Source organism: Neoarius graeffei, chromosome 26 (assembly GCF_027579695.1).
Source record: "Neoarius graeffei isolate fNeoGra1 chromosome 26, fNeoGra1.pri, whole genome shotgun sequence".
Classification (NCBI taxonomy): Eukaryota; Metazoa; Chordata; class Actinopteri; order Siluriformes; family Ariidae; genus Neoarius; species Neoarius graeffei.
This window is the reverse complement of record NC_083594.1, coordinates 56,090,116-56,113,082: the sequence shown is the minus strand read 5'-3', so window position 1 is coordinate 56,113,082 and position 22,967 is coordinate 56,090,116. Positions and strand designations below refer to the sequence as shown.

General features: G+C 45.5%; 2 protein-coding genes across 3 annotated transcripts in view; both read left to right on the top strand.

Annotated features, from left to right (window-relative positions):
• Window positions 1-2,846: 2,846 nt before the first annotated feature.
• Window positions 2,847-9,816, top strand: cdkn1a (cyclin dependent kinase inhibitor 1A). Of its 2 annotated transcripts, XM_060910770.1 has the most exons (4): window positions 2,847-3,002; window positions 6,073-6,171; window positions 8,675-9,095; window positions 9,291-9,816. In XM_060910770.1, exons 2-4 carry the CDS (start codon window positions 6,079-6,081, stop codon window positions 9,341-9,343), a joined length of 567 nt encoding a protein of 188 aa, XP_060766753.1. In that variant the 5' UTR covers window positions 2,847-3,002; window positions 6,073-6,078; the 3' UTR covers window positions 9,344-9,816. The 2 variants fall into 2 exon arrangements, with proteins under 2 accessions (XP_060766753.1, XP_060766754.1); XM_060910771.1 differs by lacking the exon at window positions 6,073-6,171.
• Window positions 9,817-10,381: 565 nt separating this feature from the next.
• The window catches only part of tmcc2 (transmembrane and coiled-coil domain family 2), a 16,366-nt gene continuing 3,780 nt past the window's right edge, over window positions 10,382-22,967 (top strand). The window contains exons 1-3 of the mRNA XM_060910637.1: window positions 10,382-10,439; window positions 11,010-11,399; window positions 11,708-12,258. Coding sequence (XP_060766620.1) covers window positions 10,437-10,439; window positions 11,010-11,399; window positions 11,708-12,258 — 944 coding nt within the window. The 5' untranslated portion in view covers window positions 10,382-10,436. The remainder of the gene's footprint in view (window positions 10,440-11,009; window positions 11,400-11,707; window positions 12,259-22,967) is intronic.

Genomic DNA, 22,967 nt, shown 5'->3' with positions numbered 1-22,967 from the left:
AGTAAAGAAGCACTTCAGTATTCCGGCTTTAGTAATTTACAGTGAACCAAATAAATCTGGCATGAAGCCGCCCCAGTGTGTGTTTTTACACTGCAAGCTGGCGTTCAGCAACCAGAAGCATGACGTGTCACAACTGAGCATGTATATGTCTAGTGTGACATATCTACGTGTCGGAAACATAAAGAATCTGAGAATACACTTAGGGTGAACTGAGTGTTGAGGTGATTTTGTTATCCGTCACATTTACACCCCTCTTCAAACACAAGCAGAGAAACTGAGCATTATATGATCATGTGATCACTTCTGTTAAATAATCCACCCTTAAGGGAAACAACAGCCTCAATATATATAACCACATGATTGTCACAGAAAACTGTGCTCACAAACAAGAGAGAGAGAGAATCAGAGTGAAAGGTAATGAGGAGGAGAGGAGTGGATGGAGAGACTCGTGTAAGCAGCATGTTTCTGGATCAGATACCTGTGAAGAGAAACAGGAAGTGATGTGAGACAGAAAGGTGTGTGGATCTTAGACGCTGTAGACGTTTGAATTTGTGCTGCTCTCAGAAAGAAGACTGTCAGTGTTAAAAGCATCACACCCCTGTCCCGCCGTGCCGCCTGTCCCTTTTACACACGCACGCATGCGCGCCAATTCTGGCTCTGTTACTACCAATCACTCAGCTCAGAGGAGGAACAACACCACACACACACCGTTCCACATTCACACACTTCATACAGAACACAAGGAGGGGGGAAAGGAGTCCGAGTCCTGACTTTAACAGACTGTGGGAAAGGGGTCAGTTACTCATTTGTTTTTTGCTTCCAGCCATTTTCTGACACACCTGACCTGGCACACCAATGAACACATTCACACCCTGAATACCAGCCGTGATGTTTCTGTGTTCCTCAGTGTAAATCATGCACTGCAAAATGGCTCAAATCTATTATCAGCCTGCACTCAGAAAGGATGAGCATGAAAATGACTTTCTGTTTTCTATGTCCAGGTTGGCCATGGTTCTTGATGTTATGAACTTTCCAATAGCTCTGTGTGTGTGTGTGTGTGTGTGTGTGTGTGTGTGTGTGTGTGTGTGTGTGTGTGTGTGTGTGAGTGAGTTTGCCAATTTTAACCTTAATCTTTCATGTTCCTCTTTCAGAAACCATACAGTGTTGCTCAGAGATTCCCGTACATGAATGCTCTGTATTGGTTATTAGAGACTCTCTGTCTCCTCACTGACACACACACACACACACACAAAAAGCAGTTGTGAGTGTGGAGTGTATGGAAATTTGGAACTCTGCCAGATGGAAAAGTTGAGTGATGCCCCCCCCCCAAAAAAAGGTAATAATTGTCTGAGTTTTCTGCTCGCACTCTTATTAATGTGCAGTCAAATCATCCGAATGCACATCAGTTCATTCACTCATGTTCTATCATCAGGGTCATCATGGCCTCATCACTGTCTGTCACTTTCACAGAAATGAAAGAGGCTCTTCAGTGTTCTCAATGAATGAAAGTGTGTATTGTTTTTGCAGCATAACACAAATAGTAAGAAACACTAGATATATTCAGGTTTATATAGCAATCTCTAAGCATTCAGTCTGCGCAACTGGTTTTTGAAAAATGAGATAAACACAGCATTCCTACATATCAATGTTTCTCAACGTCACACACTCCACTGGGTCTTCTTGAACAAAACCTATCTGCAAGGTTTCATTCCAACCAAGAAATGAAAGAACCACGTGAGATTTCAGATGTTTAATTGTCAGCTAATGTTGGTCTTCAAAATGAATTTCAGGTGTGGTTCCTGTTTTGTTTTGTCAAGATGCCCATTCATTCAGCCCATGAAAGCCTCAGTAATTTGTATAAGAGTTGTATCAGCTATGGTAAGTGAAGAAGAAAACACATTTGGCAATGCTGTGGCTGTCTCTGGTCTATATCACAAATGTCTAAGCTCTATGGCTATCCATCTTGAACCCCAGCATGCCTGCCTATGATATTTACACACCACTCCATCAACTGTGGTGAAATGTGACATGACATTTTTTCCCCTCCATTTTTGTGTCAAACAGCAAATGGGAACTAATTGCAGGTCGGAACTAAAGGTGTGAGTGAGGAACTGAAGAAAGGTTGGACCACGTGTGCCACAGGATTGGGCCGAGGAATCGTTTGAGCCAGTCGTTGTTGCTTCATTGATTGTTGTGTTTATTGATTCATGTGTTGGTTGTCTTGTACAGGAGGCATGTGTATGGAGGTGTCTGTGTGCCTATGCTCCGAGACAACACCTGGTGGATGAGTTGGCTGATGGCAGCAGGTTTGAAAGACAGAGAATCCGATTATCATGAAAGTGAAAATAAAAGTGCCTGATCTGAGTGACACTGGAGTGTTGTTGATCCTCGCCCTCAAGCCAGCACAGGACACATGTCCAAAAAATGAATTATGTCTTCTCGTTTACTTCGGACCTGCCACTGGCTATGTGTAATTAAACATTTTAATGACACTAATTACATTTGAAGAGTCATTACGAAGCAAAAAGCTGTTCTAGCCAGTGCTACAGCTGCTCTTTTACACACCAATCCAACACCCGCACAGGTTTTATAAATAGAAGCCTTGGAGTAAGAGTGGGAAGGGAAGCTTTGGAATGCCTAGACACACAATACTGCGCATGCGCAGTGCGGCTCAGGCAGAACCTCTCGAACGCAGCTGGAATTTCCTCCAACCGGAGCTGGAGGCGAGCTCACGTGCGTGTGCGCGTTGACCGGCTTCCATACACGTGATTTACAGCGTCACACTCCTTCCATGGGAGAGGCGGGGCGAGGAGAGAAGGGGCGGAGCTTCCAGTCGGCACTGAGAGCTTCAGCTGACACAAGGAGGAGCAGCGCGCGCACAGTCACTGTCTGCGTGTGTTACACCGGGCTGGTTTCCGCCGCTGCACCTGACTGCCGGGTTATTTAGACGTGTTCTCGGGAACAAACCGCACTTTTCTGGACGGAATAAAGTCTTTACTCGGGTAAGTTCAATGTTTGTTTGTTGTCTGTGAGGGACATTACACACAGCTCTGTAAAAACCGGATTTTTAAAAATGGGAATGAAACAAATGACTGTTTACCATCTAATTACTATTAAACTATATTACATTGTCATTCATTGATATGAATGTATTATTAATGTATTTATGAATATATTTTGCTATGAAATAAATGTTTGTAATGATTTTGCCAGCAGATCCCGGGTGATTTTCTCTCTCGCTCTCTCTCTCTCTGTAGTGATTATTAATGGAGCTGTCTCTCTCTCTCTCTCTCTCTCTCTCTCTCTCTCTGTAGTGATTATTAATGGAGCTGTCTCTCTCTCTCTCTGTGTAGTGATTATTAATGGAGCTGTCTCTCTCTCTCTCTGTAGTGATTATTAATGGAGCTGTCTCTCTCTCTCTCTGTGTAGTGATTATTAATGGAGCTGTCTCTCTCTCTCTCTGTAGTGATTATTAATGGAGCTGTCTCTCTCTCTCTCTGTGTAGTGATTATTAATGGAGCTGTCTCTCTCTCTCTCTGTAGTGATTATTAATGGAGCTGTCTCTCTCTCTCTCTGTAGTGATTATTAATGGAGCTGTCTCTCTCTCTCTGTGTAGTGATTATTAATGGAGCTGTCTCTCTCTCTCTCTCTCTCTCTCTCTCTCTCTCTCTCTCTCTCTCTCTGTAGTGATTATTAATGGAGCTGTCTCTCTCTCTCTGTGTAGTGATTATTAATGGAGCTGTCTCTCTCTCTCTCTGTAGTGATTATTAATGGAGCTGTCTCTCTCTCTCTCTAGTGATTATTAATGGAGCTGTCTCTCTCTCTCTCTCTCTCTCTCTGTAGTGATTATTAATGGAGCTGTCTCTCTCTCTCTGTGTAGTGATTATTAATGGAGCTGTCTCTCTCTCTCTCTGTAGTGATTATTAATGGAGCTGTCTCTCTCTCTCTCTAGTGATTATTAATGGAGCTGTCTCTCTCTCTCTCTCTCTCTCTGTAGTGATTATTAATGGAGCTGTCTCTCTCTCTCTCTCTCTCTCTCTCTCTCTCTGTAGTGATTATTAATGGAGCTGTCTCTCTCTCTCTCTGTAGTGATTATTAATGGAGCTGTCTCTCTCTCTCTCTCTCTCTCTCTCTCTCTCTCTCTGTAGTGATTATTAATGGAGCTGTCTCTCTCTCTCTCTCTCTCTCTGTAGTGATTATTAATGGAGCTGTCTCTCTCTCTCTCTCTCTGTAGTGATTATTAATGGAGCTGTCTCTCTCTCTCTCTCTCTGTAGTGATTATTAATGGAGCTGTCTCTCTCTCTCTCTCTCTCTCTCTCTCTCTGTAGTGATTATTAATGGAGCTGTCTCTCTCTCTCTCTCTCTCTGTAGTGATGATTAATGCAGCTGTCTCTCTCTCTGTCTCTCTCTCTGTAGTGATTATTAATGGAGCTGTCTCTCTCTCTCTCTGTAGTGATTATTAATGGGGCTGTCTCTCTCTCTCTCTGTAGTGATTATTAATGGAGCTGTCTCTCTCTCTGTAGTGATTATTAATGGAGCTGTCTCTCTCTCTCTCTCTCTCTCTCTCTCTGTAGTGATTATTAATGGAGCTGTCTCTCTCTCTCTCTGTGTAGTGATTATTAATGGAGCTGTCTCTCTCTCTCTCTGTAGTGATTATTAATGGAGCTGTCTCTCTCTCTCTCTCTCTCTCTCTCTCTCTGTAGTGATTATTAATGGAGCTGTCTCTCTCTCTCTCTCTCTCTCTCTCTCTCTCTCTGTAGTGATTATTAATGGAGCTGTCTCTCTCTCTCTCTCTCTCTCTGTAGTGATTATTAATGGAGCTGTCTCTCTCTCTCTCTCTGTAGTGATTATTAATGGAGCTGTCTCTCTCTCTCTCTGTAGTGATTATTAATGGAGCTGTCTCTCTCTGTAGTGATTATTAATGGAGCTGTCTCTCTCTCTCTCTCTCTCTCTCTCTCTGTAGTGATTATTAATGGAGCTGTCTCTCTCTCTCTCTCTCTCTCTCTCTCTCTCTCTCTCTCTGTAGTGATGATTAATGCAGCTGTCTCTCTCTCTGTCTCTCTCTCTGTAGTGATTATTAATGGAGCTGTCTCTCTCTCTCTCTGTAGTGATTATTAATGGAGCTGTCTCTCTCTCTCTCTGTAGTGATTATTAATGGAGCTGTCTCTCTCTCTCTCTCTGTAGTGATTATTAATGGAGCTGTCTCTCTCTCTCTCTCTGTAGTGATTATTAATGGAGCTGTCTCTCTCTCTCTCTCTGTAGTGATTATTAATGGAGCTGTCTCTCTCTCTCTCTCTCTCTGTAGTGATTATTAATGGAGCTGTCTCTCTCTCTCTGTAGTGATTATTAATGGAGCTGTCTCTCTCTCTCTGTAGTGATTATTAATGGAGCTGTCTCTCTCTGTAGTGATTATTAATGGAGCTGTCTCTCTCTGTAGTGATTATTAATGGAGCTCTCTCTCTCTGTAGTGATTATTAATGGAGCTCTCTCTCTCTGTAGTGATTATTAATGGAGCTGTCTCTCTCTGTAGTGATTATTAATGGAGCTGTCTCTCTCTGTAGTGATTATTAATGGAGCTGTCTCTCTCTGTAGTGATTATTAATGGAGCTGTCTCTCTCTGTAGTGATTATTAATGGAGCTGTCTCTCTCTGTAGTGATTATTAATGGAGCTGTCTCTCTCTCTCTGTAGTGATTATTAATGGAGCTGTCTCTCTCTCTCTGTAGTGATTATTAATGGAGCTGTCTCTCTCTCTCTCTGTAGTGATTATTAATGGAGCTGTCTCTCTCTCTCTCTGTAGTGATTATTAATGGAGCTGTCTCTCTCTCTCTGTAGTGATTATTAATGGAGCTGTCTCTCTCTCTCTGTAGTGATTATTAATGGAGCTGTCTCTCTCTGTAGTGATTATTAATGGAGCTGTCTCTCTCTGTAGTGATTATTAATGGAGCTGTCTCTCTCTGTAGTGATTATTAATGGAGCTGTCTCTCTCTGTAGTGATGATTAATGCAGCTGTCTCTCTCTCTGTAGTGATGATTAATGGAGTTGTGTGTCTCTCTCTCTCTCTCTCTCTGTAGTGATTAATGCAGCTGTGCGGTTTGGAGCCTCCTGAGCTCGGGCTGAGAGCGCATGCACCCCGAATTGGTGTCTCTAATGAGCGCCGTGACGCCAGCTCTGTGAGTGAACCGTCACCATGGAGACCGATGACGTATTGACACCTAAAATACAAACAAAACCGCACACTAGTGGACTGAATAGGTTGCGCTGTGTCTACTAGTTTAACACGTTATTAAGCACTGATTAGTGTGTTGATTAATGTCATGATTACTGTAGTGATTAATATATTGGTTAGTGAGGTAATTAGTGTACTGATTAGTATAGTGATTAGTGAGATGAACAATGTGGTGATGAGTCACGTGATTCGTGTATTAACCAGTAATGTGATGAGTGTGGTGATTGGTGCCAGTAAAATGAAGTGGTTAGTATAATGTTTTGTGATGGGACGAGTGAGGTGATCAGTGATGGGATGAGTGTGGTGATTGGTGATTGCATGAACTGCATAATTAGTATATTCATGAGTGATGTGATTAGTGATGTGTGAGGCGACGAGTGATGTGATTTAATTATGAGTGACATGATTAATGATTGGTGATGTGCTTAGTGGTGAGTTATGTGATTAGTGATGAGTGAGGTAAGTGAATTGATTGAGTGAAGTTATCAGTGACAGGATATGTGATTAGTGATGTGAAGAGATTGATGATGATTGATATTAGTCATGAATACTATAATTTGATATTGATATGGTGATTAGTTATTACAGTGATTAGTCATTGTGAATTAATTAGTGATGAATGATAATTTGTGATGAATGATGTGATTAGTTATTGAAGTGATTAGTGATATGTGAGGTGATAAGTGATTACTGATGAGATTAGTGATGAGTGAATTTATTAACGATGAGTGAGGTGATTAGTGTGGTTATTTTCCCACACTGACCAACATCTTGACACAGTCTCACACACAGACTGCACACAGACTCTTGAGAGAAGTGTTAATGTTTTCTGACCAATCACACAACGGACTGTTTGTTTATTTTCTTTTGGGTTTCTTTCGACACAGCAGGTGGAGCATTCACTGAAATCAACCAACATGAATCATGATTTAGGAATAAATATCTTACATTCTAGATTTCAGTGCTTTTTATAATGATACACCCACAGTATTTATAATTAGAAACACAGTTAAACCAAAACTTACAAAGAATAGCCCTTTATTAATTCAACAGTTTTTATTAACTCGGATCCCAAACCCGAATCGAAGTAATTATTGAATTCATGTGTTTAATTGGACAGTAAACTCAGACTATCCGTGGCTCTGTTGTTGTAAACTCGGATGCAGTAGAAGTTCAGGATGAATGTGAGTTTTCCAGCTGTGGTGCAGCTACATGTGTGAAAGTTACATGTGTGAAACAGAAGCAGGGTTTAGACCACTTGTGGAAAATGAAAGATTAATTGATGGAAAGTTTTGTCATGATGAATTAATTTAACAAAATAATCAATTTAATCCAAGTTTAAAGTTTTAGTCAGGCTTTTAGTCTTAACCATGACACAAAAATAAATCATGAAGGTCAGTGTGATTTGGAACTAAAGTCAAACTGAGACAAAGATCTCAGGGCTTCAGTCATGTTGGGAAAGTTACCTTTTATTCAGATTTATTCAAATGAGATATTAAAGTGATGAAACTCATGCTTCAAATTTCATTCTTCTGTATTCGATTAATTGCAGGTGTTATTACATTTGTGTGTGTGAGAGAGAGACACACCTCAAGCTTCTTTTTGAGAGCATATTTCCCCTTTTAATAAGTTTCTTCCCTGTACATCCCTCCCAGACTGGTCCAACTGTTTCCTGCGAGGAACACACACACACACACATCACACCCTCTTCCTGCTTCCCAGACAGTCTTGCACCCAAAAAGTGTTTGTAGCGCCCCCTGCTGTCTGTTTCTTCTCGGTGCTCTGTAGAGAACATGCCTGTACTTGTCAGAACTATTTTGCCCGGACATGTAACACAACGAGTCACACATTTTAAACCTTGCTGTGTGTGGGTAGGTAGGTAAATCTCCCCCCCCCCCCCCCCCCCCCCAACTCCTTCAGTTTGATTCCCACTGAGCTGATGGTGAGATGCCTGAACACATGCCTCTGATTCGGATTCTGTTTTTATTTAATGATGGTGATAATGTAGAAATGATTTGTGTGACATGCTTTATTTTGGATTTATTTTTTCGCCCTGTTGTGATGAGTGGTGGTGTGTATGTGGTGTGCACTCTGGGGTGTTTGTCCCCCTGGTCGTTGCGTGATTGATGTAATCATCCCGGGATTGTTTCAGGGGTTAAATCTCAGTGTTCTAGCATCCAGTCCATGTTTACTCAGATTCACATGTTCCATGTTGGTTTGTAGGAAACTGTGTAATTAGTCAGAATGAAAGTGTGTGTAAAGTCAGACAGCAGTAATTGTGGTGTGTTGGGTTCAAACTTTTTTTTTTAAAGTTGAATTTTGAAGTGTGTGTGTTTACTGTGATACACTTTCAGGGTTTTTATTTTTTTTTCTCTATCACTTCTTTCTGTCTGTGTGTGAGTTTAAACTGTGCTGTATAACCTCTCTCTCTCTCTCTCTCTTCCCAGTGTGTGATGATGTCATTGCCGGTGGCTGGACATGTGTTGGGGGCAGTGTGTAGCAGTGGTGTTGGTGCTGGTGGTTCTGCTCGGCGGTGTTTGTTCGGTGCAGTGGATCATGAGGAGCTGCAGCACGACTACACACTGCTGATGAGGGCCGACCTTGAAGATGCTTCATGCCGCTGGAACTTCGACTTCACTGCTGACAAGCCACTACTGGGTGGAGACTTCAAGTGGGTGGGGCTTCCTGAGGCTCACGTTCCTTTTCTTTACCGTGATTGCACAGTAGGGGCAAAGTCTCAAGCAAAGGGGCAGGGGCCAGCATCTGAGCTCAAGAAGGAGGACCTTCCTGAAACACCTGAGCAATGTGATGGAATCTCACACACTGCAGAGAAACAGACACTGAAGCGGAAACAGACCAACATCACAGGTACACGTGTGTGTGTGTGGGGGGGGGGGGGTGTTTGGAAGATGTCAACCTTTCTTTTTAATAAGTCTGGATTTTCTTCATCTTTTCTGTAAAAAGTGTAAATTGTTTATAAAGCCGAAGGAAATTGTGAATTTTATTTGTGAATAATTCAGAACTCATGGTTTTAAACCTCCATCCTGTTTCTGTGTCTCTCAGATTTCTACCAGGCCAAGAGGCGAGTCGTCACCACCAGGAAGTCTGGCCAGTGACCTGAGGATGGACACACACACACACACACACGACACTCAGGACTGTCTGAAGGAAAAAGCACAGAGATTTTCTTCTCCTGTTCATCATTTAATAATTATTTAATAGTATTTTTATTTTATGGTGTTTGTGTTGTTTTGAGGTCAAAGTGTAAACACCATAATTTATTGTGCAATTCCTGTTAATCTGGATATAAAGATTAATACTCAGCACTTACTGAACATTTACTTTCATTTAAAAGATTATAACCTCTGATCTGGAAAGCACACACTAATCTACACTAAACCTATAGATGTGTGTGTCATACAGGATTATATTAGTGTTCATGTTGGAATAATAAATCTGTCTGTGTATCAGAGGCTGTTATGAAGGTGTGCGCGCGCATGCAGATACAGAGTTCTGACATTATTTATTTGATATGATGAGCATTATACTGTCATAAATGTGGAGGAAAAAATAAACTGAAACTAAAACAGCAGTTGTGCTCTTTGACTCCGCACGCGTGAGAGAGAGAGGCGTTGTAGTTGTTGCTGAACACAGACCCTGTTGCCATGGCAATGACACCCAGCTTCCCATGATGCGCCCTCTTTCTTTCTTTCTCTGGAAAGTTTAACTGCAGCATCTGTAATGTTCGCATTAGCGCGCTGTGTGTGTGTGTGTGTGCTGCATGAATGCTGCAGTGTTCGTGTGTTTAGAGATGATGCCATGGTAATCTCTCTCTCTCTTTTTCTCAACCTCTCTCTCCTCTGAGGCACTAATGCGCCTGCGCTAATCTCCCTCCTCCCTTCTCTCTCTCTCCCCATCACATGCGCTGGAGCAGCAGTGGTGTGTGTGTGTTTGACGGAGAGACGGATTGTGTGGGACAGTAAGACGAGTGACTGAGACAAAGCAGAGGAGAATAAAGGAGGAGAGGAGTGAGGGATGGCTGGGAGGAGGAGATGCAGCATCGAGAGGCTGTGGAGCGACAGATAAGCTCAGACAGAACGACAGAGTGGATTCAGGGAGGGAGGGAGGGAGGGATGATGGAGCGATAGAGAGAGGGATGGGCCTCACAAACAGAGCTGCACTCATCCAACTGATCCGGGACTAAATAGTATGGTAACGTTTCCTCAACTACCCTTCATCATCATCATCTCTCTCTCCATCATCACCATCATGTTTGTTTTTTATTTACCCATGATCCTCTGCATAAGCCACTCGTCTTCACACACAGGAACATCAAAACCTCTGTGTGTGTTTGTTTCTTTATCCTGTTCTCTCTAACTCCACATCTCTCACACACACTGCAGCCATGTTTTGTGTGTGTGTGAATCAGTGCTGATTTTGCATAGTAACCCAGTTTCTTAAGCCTATGTTGCTCTGTTTTTCTTTCTTTCTTTCTTTCTTTCTTTCTTCATGTTTTCCTTTGTCTACATTTCTCTCTTCACATCTTCCGTTTCTCCACATTTATCTTTGTCTCCTTTTGTCTCTGGTGTTAGCACTGAGCATGACTCTAGACTGTGTGTGTATCTCAGAGGCAGTGGATAATGAAGTGTGTACACATGTCAAATGTACTCACAAAAATAATATTTTTATTAAAAAAAGTTTATTTCCTCCTTGTTGTTGAGGTTCTTGTCAGAGTGATTGTCAACTGACAAAGATGGAAAAAATTGTGTGTGTGTATTACAGCTGGATAAGAGTGAGGCGTCGACGCTGCCTTTGCCCCCCTCAGTGGCCCATGGCGGCTCAGACGGGAACATCAGTGTGGAGGGGGCGGGGTCTGTGCTGGGGGCGGGATCAGTGCAGGGGGAGGGTCCCGGGGAGGGGCAGCGAACACGTGCTGCTCTGGATCACTTGCAGCAGAAGATCCTGAAGATCACGGAGCAAATCCGTGTGGAACAGGAGGCACGCGACAACAACGTGGCCGAGTACCTGAAACTTGCTCACAACGCTGACAAACAGCAAGCGTCACGCATCAAACACGTCTTCGAGAAGAAGAACCAGAAATCTGCACAAACCATCGCACACTTGCACAAAAAACTTGAACACTACCACAAGAAGCTCAAAGAAATTGAGCAGGTCAGTGTGTGTAAACTTGTAACAGGTGTGTAAATGGGCTACAGATGTGTATACAGGTGTTTAACAGGTACAGGTGTGTATACGGGGTATAAATAGGGTACAGGTGTGTCTACTGGTATGTAACTGCAGTACACGAGTGTATACATGGATATAACTGTGGCACAGCTGTGTTTATACCTGTGTAAATGAGGTACAGATGTGTATACAGGTGTGTAAAAAGGTTACAGACCTGTACACAGATGTGAAACTGGGGAACATGATGAAATGTGTGTACAGGTGTGTAACTGTTACACTCGGCTCTCTTCCAGAACGGTTTGGCGCGTCAGCCCAAGGACGTTTTGCGGGACATGCAGCAGGGCCTGAAGGACGTTGGAGCCAATGTGCGGGCCGGCATCAGTGGCTTCGGAGGAGGCGTGGTTGAGGGTGTGAGGGGCGGAGTCTCTGCACTCATACGCAACAAGTTTGGCAGTGCAGACAACATCACCCACTTGAAGGACACTTTAGGACCTGGCCATACTGAGGACACGCCCCCTCGTGCACTCAGTGGCAGTGCCACTCTTGTTTCCAGCCCCAAGTATGGCAGTGATGATGAGTGCTCCACCGGCACCTCCGGGTCCGGGGCTGGGAGCAACTCAGGAGGGGGCGGAGCCGTCTGCATGGGCAGCCCACGAATGGATGGACAACATCACCATCATCACTGCCATCATCACACATCTGTGTCATGGGACTCTCTGTTGGAGGGACTACAGGAGATCAAAGCTAGTCAGGTGCAGATGGAGGACGCAATGGAGGACATGAAGACACAACTACAGAGCGATTACTCCTACATGACCCAGTGCCTGCAGGAGGAGAGATACAGGTGTGTACACAGGTGTTTACATGGGGTACAGGTGTGTATACAGGTGTTTAGGTGAGGTACAGGTGTGTACACAGGTGTTTACATGGGGTACAGGTGTGTACACAGGTGTTTACGTGGGGTACAGGTGTGTATACAGGTGTTTAGGTGAGGTACAGGTGTGTACACAGGTGTTTACATGGGGTACAGGTGTTTATATGGGGTACAGGTGTGTATACAGGTGTTTAGGTGAGGTACAGGCAGGGCTTTGAACCGGTTCAAGGAACGAAAACGAAAACCGGGAACTTTTTCTATTTCACATGGAACAGAAACGAAACCAGAAACTTTATTATTTTTTATGTTCCGGAACAGAAACGCTTATTAAAAATAATGGTAACCGGTTAATACCGGTTTTTATTTCGTTCCTCAAAGTTTCCGTAGCCTACAAATAGTCATTCTTCTCCTGCGCAAGTTTCTATGACCCGCTGGGGTTCACTTCCTGTGTGACGTTCGCTGATTGAATGGAGAGAGCGGGAAGGTGGACTACTAGTGAGTAAGTGCATTACTGAGTGTCTGAGCAAAGAAGAGCCTGAACGATGCAACCTCCCTATTGGCTGTTTGTAAAAATGTATCAGTTGTTGCCCTTCCCACGGGAATCATCGCGGGCTCGAGAGACGAGACCTGACGAGTTAGTTCATTGGTAGCAGAACAAAATGTCTGGACACAAATCGGGTTTTCAGAAAAGGAAAGAAAATAAACGGAGGGTTGAAAATACAAAAAAGGAGGCAGAAAATGCAAAACGAGTTAAGGTAGGACAAATGGTTACTTTTCTGAGGCAGCCCGCCGTGGCTGCCTGCAGGCTTATTTATCATAGCCCATTTAGTTAAAATAGTTGATATAAAATGTTTATAGTTATAGTTATGTGATGGTTGTCCTGATTTAGACTGTTTTTTTTGGGGGGGGGGGTTGCGCGATGTTGCACCCGGGTCCAGATTAGGGCAGAACCGGCCCTGGCTACATTTCAGGTGTAGTTTGTTTTATGTATGTATGTACTTGCATAGATGTGTACTTCCAATATGGCGCCTAACAAAATCTCGCGGTGCGGTGACGTCATGCGGTAGCCCTCTATAGGGCCTGACTAGCCTTTGGTAACACACTAAACAAATTATCTTTCATTTTTGGCACTTTTTCTGTTTGTGTAGATGGGAAGACATACTGAGAATCCAAATCGCCAACATTTGAAATAATAATTGTTTTGAATTATTTCTTGTCTTATTTAATGAAGGTTGTAATAGAATTAGCCTACATTTGGCTTAAGCTGGATGAGACAGAGACATAATTTTATAGCCATCTGTTAAACCGCTGACAGGGAACGTAATTAACCGTTCCGGGAACGAAATTTTTTTGTTCTAACCGGTTCGGGAACGTCTATTTAATAGTGGAACCCAAAACTGGAAACGTTAAAATTCCGTTTCTGTTCGGAACGAACCAATAGGAAAAAAATTCCGGTTCAAAGCCCTGGGTACAGGTGTGTACACAGGTGTTTACGTGGGGTACAGGTGTTTATGTGGGGTACAGGTGTGTACACAGGTGTTTACGTGGGGTACAGGTGTTTACGTGGGGTACAGGTGTGTACACAGGTGTTTACGTGGGGTACAGGTGTTTATGTGGGGTACAGGTGTGTACACAGGTGTTTACGTGGGGTACAGGTGTTTACGTGGGGTACAGGTGTGTACACAGGTGTTTACGTGGGGTACAGGTGTGTATACAGGTGTTTAGGTGAGGTACATTGTGTACACAGGTGTTTACGTGGGGTACAGGTGTGTATACAGGTGTTTAGGTGAGGTACAGTTGTGTACACAGGTGTTTAGGTGGGGTACAGGTGTGTACACAGGTGTTTACGTGGGGTACAGGTGTTTACGTGGGGTACAGGTGTGTACACAGGTGTTTACGTGGGGTACAGGTGTGTATACAGGTGTTTAGGTGAGGTACATTGTGTACACAGGTGTTTACGTGGGGTACAGGTGTGTATACAGGTGTTTAGGTGAGGTACAGGTGTGTATACAGGTGTTTATGTGGGGTACAGGTGTGTACACAGGTGTTTACGTGGGGTACAGGTGTTTATGTGGGGTACAGGTGTTTACGTGGGGTACAGGTGTATACACAGGTGGTTATGTGAGGTACAAGTGTGTACACAGGTGTTTACGTGGGGTACAGGTGTGTACACAGGTGTTTACGTGGGGTACAGGTGTGTACACAGGTGTTTACGTGGGGTACAGGTGTATACACAGGTGGTTATGTGAGGTACAAGTGTGTACACAGGTGTTTACGTGGGGTACAGGTGTGTACACAGGTGGTTATGTGAGGTACAGGTGTGTATACAGGTGTTTATGTGGGGTACAGGTGTGTATACAGGTGTTTAGGTGAGGTACAGGTGTGTATACAGGTGTTTAGGTGAGGTACAGGTGTGTACACAGGTGTTTTCGTGGGGTACAGGTGTTTATGTGGGGTACAGGTGTGTACACAGGTGTTTACGTGGGGTACAGGTGTGTATACAGGTGTTTAGGTGAGGTACAGGTGTGTATACAGGTGTTTAGGTGAGGTACAGGTGTGTACACAGGTGTTTACGTGGGGTACAGGTGTTTATGTGAGGTACAGGTGTGTATACAGGTGTTTACGTGGGGTACAGGTGTGTATACAGGTGTTTAGGTGAGGTACAGGTGTGTACACAGGTGTTTACGTGGGGTACAGGTGTGTATACAGGTGTTTAGGTGAGGTACAGGTGTGTACACAGGTGTTTACGTGGGGTACAGGTGTGTATACAGGTGTTTAGGTGAGGTACAGGTGTGTACACAGGTGTTTACGTGGGGTACAGGTGTTTATATGGGGTACAGGTGTGTATACAGGTGTTTACATGGGGTACAGGTGTGTATACAGGTGTTTACATGGGGTACAGGTGTTTATATGGGGTACGGGTGTGTATACAGGTGTTTACGTGGGGTACAGGTGTGTATACAGGTGTTTACGTGGGGTACAGGTGTGTACACAGGTGTTTACGTGGGGTACAGATGTTTATATGGGGTACAGGTGTGTATACAGGTGTTTACGTGGGGTACAGGTGTGTATACAGGTGTTTACGTGGGGTACAGGTGTGTATACAGGTGTTTACGTGGGGTACAGGTGTTTATATGTGGTACAGGTGTGTATACAGGTGTTTACGTGGGGTACAGGTGTGTATACAGGTGTTTACGTGGGGTACAGGTGTGTACACAGGTGTTTACGTGGGGTACAGGTGTGTACACAGGTGTTTACGTGGGGTACAGGTGTGTACACAGGTGTATACACAGGTGATTATGTGAGGTACAGGTGTGTACACAGGTGTTTAGGTGGGGTACAGGTGTGTACACAGGTGTTTAGGTGGGGTACAGGTGTGTACACAGGTGTTTAGGTGGGGTACAGGTGTGTATACAGGTGTTTACGTGGGGTACAGGTGTGTACACAGGTGGTTATGTGAGGTACAGGTGTGTACACAGGTGTTTAGGTGGGGTACAGGTGTGTATACAGGTGTTTACGTGGGGTACAGGTGTGTACACAGGTGGTTATGTGAGGTACAGGTGTGTACACAGGTGTTTAGGTGGGGTACAGGTGTGTATACAGGTGTTTAGATGAGGTACAGGTGTGTAAAGAGGTGTGTATTTGGGATACAGGCCCCATTCCCACTCACAGTGAAAACCGTATATCTTCTGTTATTGTGCTCGAATGGTGTCCTGTGTAAATGGGAGTAAAACAGCAAAGTCGAAACGTTAATCTTCCCCATATCGCCCATCTATATTCACAGGAACATTTACAGAAATCTTTTGTCATGGCTCCAGTGGGAATCAGAGCTATGAGATTTCCATGTTGTGACGATCATGACCTTGCTGGTAGTGATGTAACTGATGATGTAATGATATTGTGACGGCACATACTGCCTCAATATAATGTAATTGGCGGTGACTCAAAACAACAAGCAATGTTGCTAACTAGTTAATGTCTCAGCTTGGACTTCTCATAATAATAGACTCACTGCCTCGTGAATTATACGTCGTATCCGGTCTCGCATGGTTTGCGCTCCGTAGCATTCTGTTAAATACAGTCAAGTGCGGATACACAATCTCCATTACTTTTCTGTTATGGAAGACTGAGAGGGAATTAAATTTCCTTATCTTTTCAATGTTGTTTTCCCTCATGTGCAAACCAATATCCCAGTTAAATGGCCTGTGTGTGTGTTGAAGGAGGTGTTCAGGTACATACAGATGTTTTGGGGGTGACAGTTATATACAGGCATATGGGGGCACACAGGTATATACAGGTGTGTGTGTGGGGGGGGTTTACAGGTATGTACAGGTGTGATTGAGGGTTACAGGTATATACAAGTGTGGGGGGATTTACAGGTTGTAACAGATCCCGGATGTGGGTGGAGCACAGAAGCACAGCAGGCGAGCGTTGATGTTCACACACTCACACACTTTATCAGAATCAGAATTACTTTATTAATCCCTGGAGGGAAATTCAAATTTGCTACCAAGCTCCTGAATCAGAGAAGTAAACATGTTTAAAAATAGAAGATAAAATCGTCTGAAAAAAGAATAAATAAAATAAATTTAAATAAGTTCAATAACTTGAGTAAAAGCAAAATGAAGTGATTTTATATACAATGATTCCTATATACATATATTGCACCTGAGTTAAGGATACAGTACGCATGGTAAGACAGTGCACCACAGTTATACAGTGGTGTTGTGCAGCTTGACTGCAGCAGGTAGGAATGATTTCCTGGGTCTCTCAGTTGTGCAGCGTGGAAGAATCAGCCGTTTACTGAACGTGCTCCTGTGGCTGATCAGCTCCTCATGTAGAGGGTGGGAAGGACAGTCTAAGATTGTTTTTATTTTGGACAGTGTCCTCTTCTCCAACATCACTGTCAGAGAGTCCAGTTCCACGCCTACAACATGGCCGGCCTTCCTGATGATCTTATTGAGTCTGTTAGTGTTCTTCACCTTCAAGCCGCTGCCCCAGCAGACAACAGCATACAGGATGGCACTGGCCACCACAGACTCATAGAACATCCGCAGCATCATTCGGCAGATGTTGAAAGACCTCAGCCGTCTCAGAAAATAGAGACGGCTCTGGCCCTTTTTGTATACAGTGTCCACGTTTTTGGACCAGTCCAAGTACACCCTCAGGTACTTATATTCCTCCACCACGTCCACACTGACCCCTTGGATGTTAACAGGGTTCACCGGAGCCCTGATTCTCTTCAGATCGACCACCAGTTCTTTCATCTTTGTCACGTTGAGCTGTAGGTGGTTCTCCCTGCTCCACGTGACAAAGTTGTCCACCACCATCCTGTACTCACTCTCATCACCACCGGTAATACGTCCAACCACTGCAGAGTCATCAGAAAATTTCTGGAGGTGGCAGGTCTCCGTGTGGTAGTTGAAATCAGTGGTGTAGAGAGTGAGCCCCGGTGTTGCTGATCACTCTGTCCGACACACAACACTGCAAGCGCACGTACTGTGGTCTGCCAGTCAAATAATCCACAATCCAGGACACCAGTGGGGCATCCACCTGCATCGCTGTCAACTTCTCACCCAGCAGAGCCGGCCGGATGGTGTCAGAAGCTTTGGAGAAATAAAAAAACATGATCCTCACAGTGCTGGCTGGCTTGTCCAGGTGGCCGTAGACTTTGTTGAGCAGGTAGATGATTGCATCCTCTACTCCAAGACGGGGCTGGTAGGCGAACTGAAGGGGGTCAAGAAGTGGTTGGACCATAGGCTGGATCTGCTCTAGGATGAGTCTCTCAAGGGTCTTCATGATGTGTGACGTCAATGCCACGGGCCTGTAGTCTTTGAGGTCACTGGGACGCGTCTTCTTCGGTACAGGGACGAGGCATGACGTCTTCCACAGCACGGGGACCCTCTGAAGACCCAGGCTCATGTTGAAGACATGCTGAAGTACTCCACTTAGCTGGAGGGCACAGGTCTTCAGGGCCCTGGGGCTAACACCATCTGGGCCTGCTGATTTTCCTGCATGGAGTCTCTTCAGCTGTCTTCTCACTTGCTCCTCGCTGATGATCGGTGTGGAGGTGACGGGTGGGGGAGGGATGAAGGTGTTTCTTGGGGGGGTGCTCAGCCAGGGGGTCTGTTGAGGAGGTGCGAGCGAGTTCCTGAAATGGGGATGAGGTTGGGCAAGAAGAGGCGGGGGAGGGGAGAGAATGTGAAGTGTGTGGTTGTAGCCATCCCGCAGAAGAGTGGTTGTGGTGGGTTGGGGTCACGCCATCGAATCTGTTGAAGTAGAGCTTCAGCTCATTCGCCCTTTCCACATTGCCATCCACTCCTTCACTGTTGGTTGGCTTGTAAACAGTGATGGTCTTCATTCCACTCCACACCTCTCTCATGTTGTTCTGTTGGAGTTTCCACTCCAACTTCCTCCTGTACTTTTCCTTGGCCTCCCTGATCGTTGCTCTCAGTTCACACTGTACTCCTCGCACCTCCTCCTTGTTGCCGGCTCTGAAAGCCCTCTTCTTCTCATTTAAGAGGGCTTTGATGTCCTTCGTTACCCATGGCTTGTTGTTGGGGTAACAGCTGACAGTCCTAGCTGGGACAATAGTGTCCACACAGAAGTTGATGTATCCCGTGATGCACTCTGTGAGCCCATCAATGTCGTCTCCATAGGGCTCACACAGTGTCTGCCAGTCTGTCACCTCGAAACATCCCTGCAGTGTCTCATTGGCCTCGTCTGTCCATCTCCTCACTATTTTTGATATGGTGGGCAGTCTCTTCACCAGAGGCACATAGCAGGAGGAGAGGTAAATCAGGTTGTGGTCTGACCTGCCCAGTGGGGGGAGGGGGAAGAGCTGTAAGCCTCTTTAACAATAGCATACAGCAGGTCTATTGTTCTTCCCACTCTGGTAGGACAGTTCACAAATTGGGTGAAAGTGGAAAGTGTTTTGTCCAAATTAACATGATTAAAGTCACCTGAGATAGCAATGAATGCACTCGGGTGTTGAGTCTGTAGCCAGACTATTGCAGAGTGAATAGTGTCACAAGCAGTGTTTAGGTTTGCAGAGGGGGGAACATAAACAGCCACTATGATAACATTAGAAAATTCCCTAGGCACATAATATGGACGAAGTCCGACAGCACACAGTTCAACATCCGGGCTGCAGATGCGCTCCTTCACGGTGATGTGAGCTGGGTTACGCTACTGGTTGTTCCCAAGAATGGCAAGCCCTCCCCCTTTGCGCTTACCGCTCCTGGCGCAGTTTCTGTCCGCATGCACTGTGTGGAAGCCCTTGATTGTAGCATTGTTGTCGGGAACATCCCGGTGCAGCCATGTCTCCATGAAGCACATTAAATTGCACTCCTGATACTCCGTCTGACTCTGGGCCAGTGCTGTCAGCTTGTCCACTTTATTCCCGAGGGACCTCACATTCCCCATGATGATAGAGGGGAGACACGGCTTATAAGATTTTTCAATAAGCTTCCGTTGTCTCAAAGCCACCCTCTTCCTCCGTAGCTTCTTATTTCCTCTGCATCCTCTATGTGTTTTCCGCCAAATTACCGCAGGGATCTCCTCTGGTCTTGTCGCTAGGGTGGCCAGCTTCAGTTTGATCAGCTGATCCCTGGTGTAAACAATGCGGGCGGCGTGGAGTGCGTGGCTGCGCTGAAAAAAGTTTTGTGACTGCGAGCAAAAACACCAAAACTCTTGCAACCCTCATAGTGGCTTGATTAGTGTTATGGTAACAGAGAAAAAAATAGCAAAAAAAATGAAGATAAGACAAGTAGGAAAAATAGAAAATAGAGAAAAAGGATCAGGAGCATTCGTTGCAGGCTGCATGCAAGCTGGCACATGCGCACTTATTTTAGTTATCGTCTTAGCTTTTCAGCTTTGCTCACTCACACACAGTCACACACGCAACACACACACACGTGTTCTGGTTGGGAGAGACCTCTTCTCTGCTCTCCCCTTCCTTTTATGCTCCACCATCACTGCAACAAACACACACACACACACATTAATTGACATCAGGTGTAATGACTTAGCCATTCACCTTCCTCAGCCCCGCCCTCCATTCACAAACTGACGTTTGGCCAGGCCCCTGCTGCCACATACCCCCACCGCCCGACTCAGGCCGGGGAGCTGTCCCCCCCGATGGGACAGGAAGTCCACCACCACCATCTGTGCCCCCGGCCTGTGGACCAACTTGAACTTAAATGGCTGGAGGGCGAGATACCAACGGGTGATCCGCACATTGGCATCCTTCATGTGGTGGAGCCACTGGAGGGGCACGTGGTCCAAACAGAGGGTGAAAGGGCACCCCAGCAGGTAGTATCGGAGGGCAAGGACCACCCACTTGATGGCCAGGCATTCCTTTTCAATGGTGCTGTACTTGCTTTCACGCATTGAGAGTTTGCAGCTGCTGTACAGCACGGGATGTTCCTCGCCTTCCACCTTCTGGGACAGAATGGCCCCTATCCCTCTGTCCCATGTGTCCATCTGTAAAATAAAGGGGAGAGAGACGGGGGTGTCGTGGCTCAGGTGGATAAGGCGCCATACCATAAATCCGGGGACCCGGGTTCGATTCCAGCCCGAGGTTATTTCCCGATCCCTCCCCGTCTCTCTCTCCCGCTCATTTCCTGTCTCTACACTGTCCTATCCAATAATAAAAAGGTGAAAAAAGCCCAAAAAAATCTTTAAAAAAAAGGGGAGAGAGAAGTCAGGGGAGTGTAAAAGTGGCACCCCACACAGGGCAGCTTTTACTCTAGTGAAAGTCTGTTGGCACTGCTCCGCCCACTGGACCGGATCTGGTGCTCCCTTTTTAGTGAGATCAGTCAGCGGGCTGGTGACGTCCAAATAATTCGGTATGAATCTACGATAGTAGCCAGCCAGCCCCAGGAACTGTCTCACCCCCTTTTTGTTCTTGGGCCTCGGGTAGGCCGCAATGGCTGCAGTCTTGTTAATTTGGGGCCGCACCTGCCCATAATCCAAGTGGAAACCCAGATACTGTACTTCCACCCGCCCAATTGCACACTTTGTCGGGTTAGCTGTGAGACCTGCACACCTCAGTGACTCTAGGATGGCCCTAAGGTGTTCCAGATGCCGCGGCCAATCATTACTATAAATGATTGTCATCATGGTACGCGGCCGCGTAGGCAGCATGAGGGCAGAGGATCTTGTCCATGAGCCGCTGGAACATAGCAGGCGCCCCAAATAACCCAAAAGGGAGTGTGACAAATTGGTGTAATACAAATGGTGTGGAAAAGGCCGTTTTCTCTCAGGATAGAGGAGTCAAGGGGATCTGCCAATATCCCTTCGTTAAATCCAGTGTTGAATAAAAGTGAGCAGCGCCTAACCGATCGAGCAACTCGTCAATGTGAGGCATTGGGTATGCATCAAATTTAGACGCCATGTTGACTTTTCTATAGTCCACACAGAACCGGACTGACCCGTCAGTCTTGGGAACCAGGATCATTGGGCTGCTCCAGTCACTGTGGGACTCCTTAATTGACTTAATCCCCAATAACCCATACAGTTTGCGCAGTGTGTGTGACATAAATGTAGCGCCTTGGTCTGTCAGGATTTCTTCAGAATCCTGACCTGGGAGATAACACGGAAGAGCGCTTCCGCAATACTGCGTGCAGAAATATTGCGGAGAGGCACCGCTTCCGGATATTGCGTTGCATAGTTCACCAGAACTAAAATAAAGTGATATCCCCATGCTGACCGATCTAATGGCCCGATGAGATCCATACCAATTCTCTCAAATGGGGTCTCGATTAGAGGGAGAAGCCACAAAGGCGCTTTTGGCGTGGCCGCAGGATTTACTAATTGGCAGTCACAGCACACTGCACACCACCGACGGTAGTCCCCGCAAATCCCTGGCCAATAAAACCAGGCCATTATTCGGGCTCGTGTTTTATCTTGCCCTAAGTGTCCAGCCATGGGATTAAAGTGAGTCGCATGGAATACAAGTTCCCTACAGCTCTTTGGGATCAACAACTGGGTTATCTGTTCACCGGTTTGAGTGTCCTGTGTCACTCGGTACAATCTATCCTTAATAATGGCAAAATATGGGAAGGCCGGTGTCGTGCTTGGCTGGAGAGTTTGACCATCGATTAATCTCACTTGGTCAAATGCATGCCGCAGAGTCTCGTCTCATGACTGCTCTAATGGGAAATCCTCAAGGGAATCCCCGAGAGAGGGAGGAGGGGCGAGTTGCTCCTCTCTCCTCGTATTGCCCTGACGCGGTGCTGACGTAGACGGCTCTGTGACAGCTTCCCCAGTCAGTGCCACACTGGGATCTTCCCGTGACATATTTATGCAGGACCCACCTCGCATTATATGTTCCATCAATTCTTTAAACCCTGGCCAATCAGTCCCCAAAATTAGCGAATGGGTGAGACGAGGATTAACCGGCGCCTTAATTCTATGTGTTTGGCCCCCAGAATAGAAAATGGACGGACACTAGAGGGTAATTGTGAACATCCCCATGCACACACAACACCTTCACTGCTTGTGCTCTCCTCAATGCCTCACCTTGCACCAGGCTTTGGTGAATTGAGGTCTGGTTACAACTGGAATCCACCAACGCGTGATATGTATCCCCTTAAACACTTACCGGTATGCAATATGTCCCAGCCCGATCAGGGGCGGTCTCTGGCGCGTCAGGGATCCAGATTACAGCTCCCACC

Excerpts from the sequence above, each read along its gene's own strand:
- cdkn1a (XM_060910770.1), top strand. The coding sequence starts at position 6,079 with ATGCAGCTGTGCGGTTTGGAGCCTCCTGAGCTCGGGCTGAGAGCGCAT. Across the intron at positions 6,172-8,674 it reads AGCGCCGTGACGCCAGCTCT|TGTGTGATGATGTCATTGCC; the intron begins GTGAGTGAACCG and ends CTCTCTTCCCAG. Across the intron at positions 9,096-9,290 it reads GAAACAGACCAACATCACAG|ATTTCTACCAGGCCAAGAGG; the intron begins GTACACGTGTGT and ends TGTGTCTCTCAG.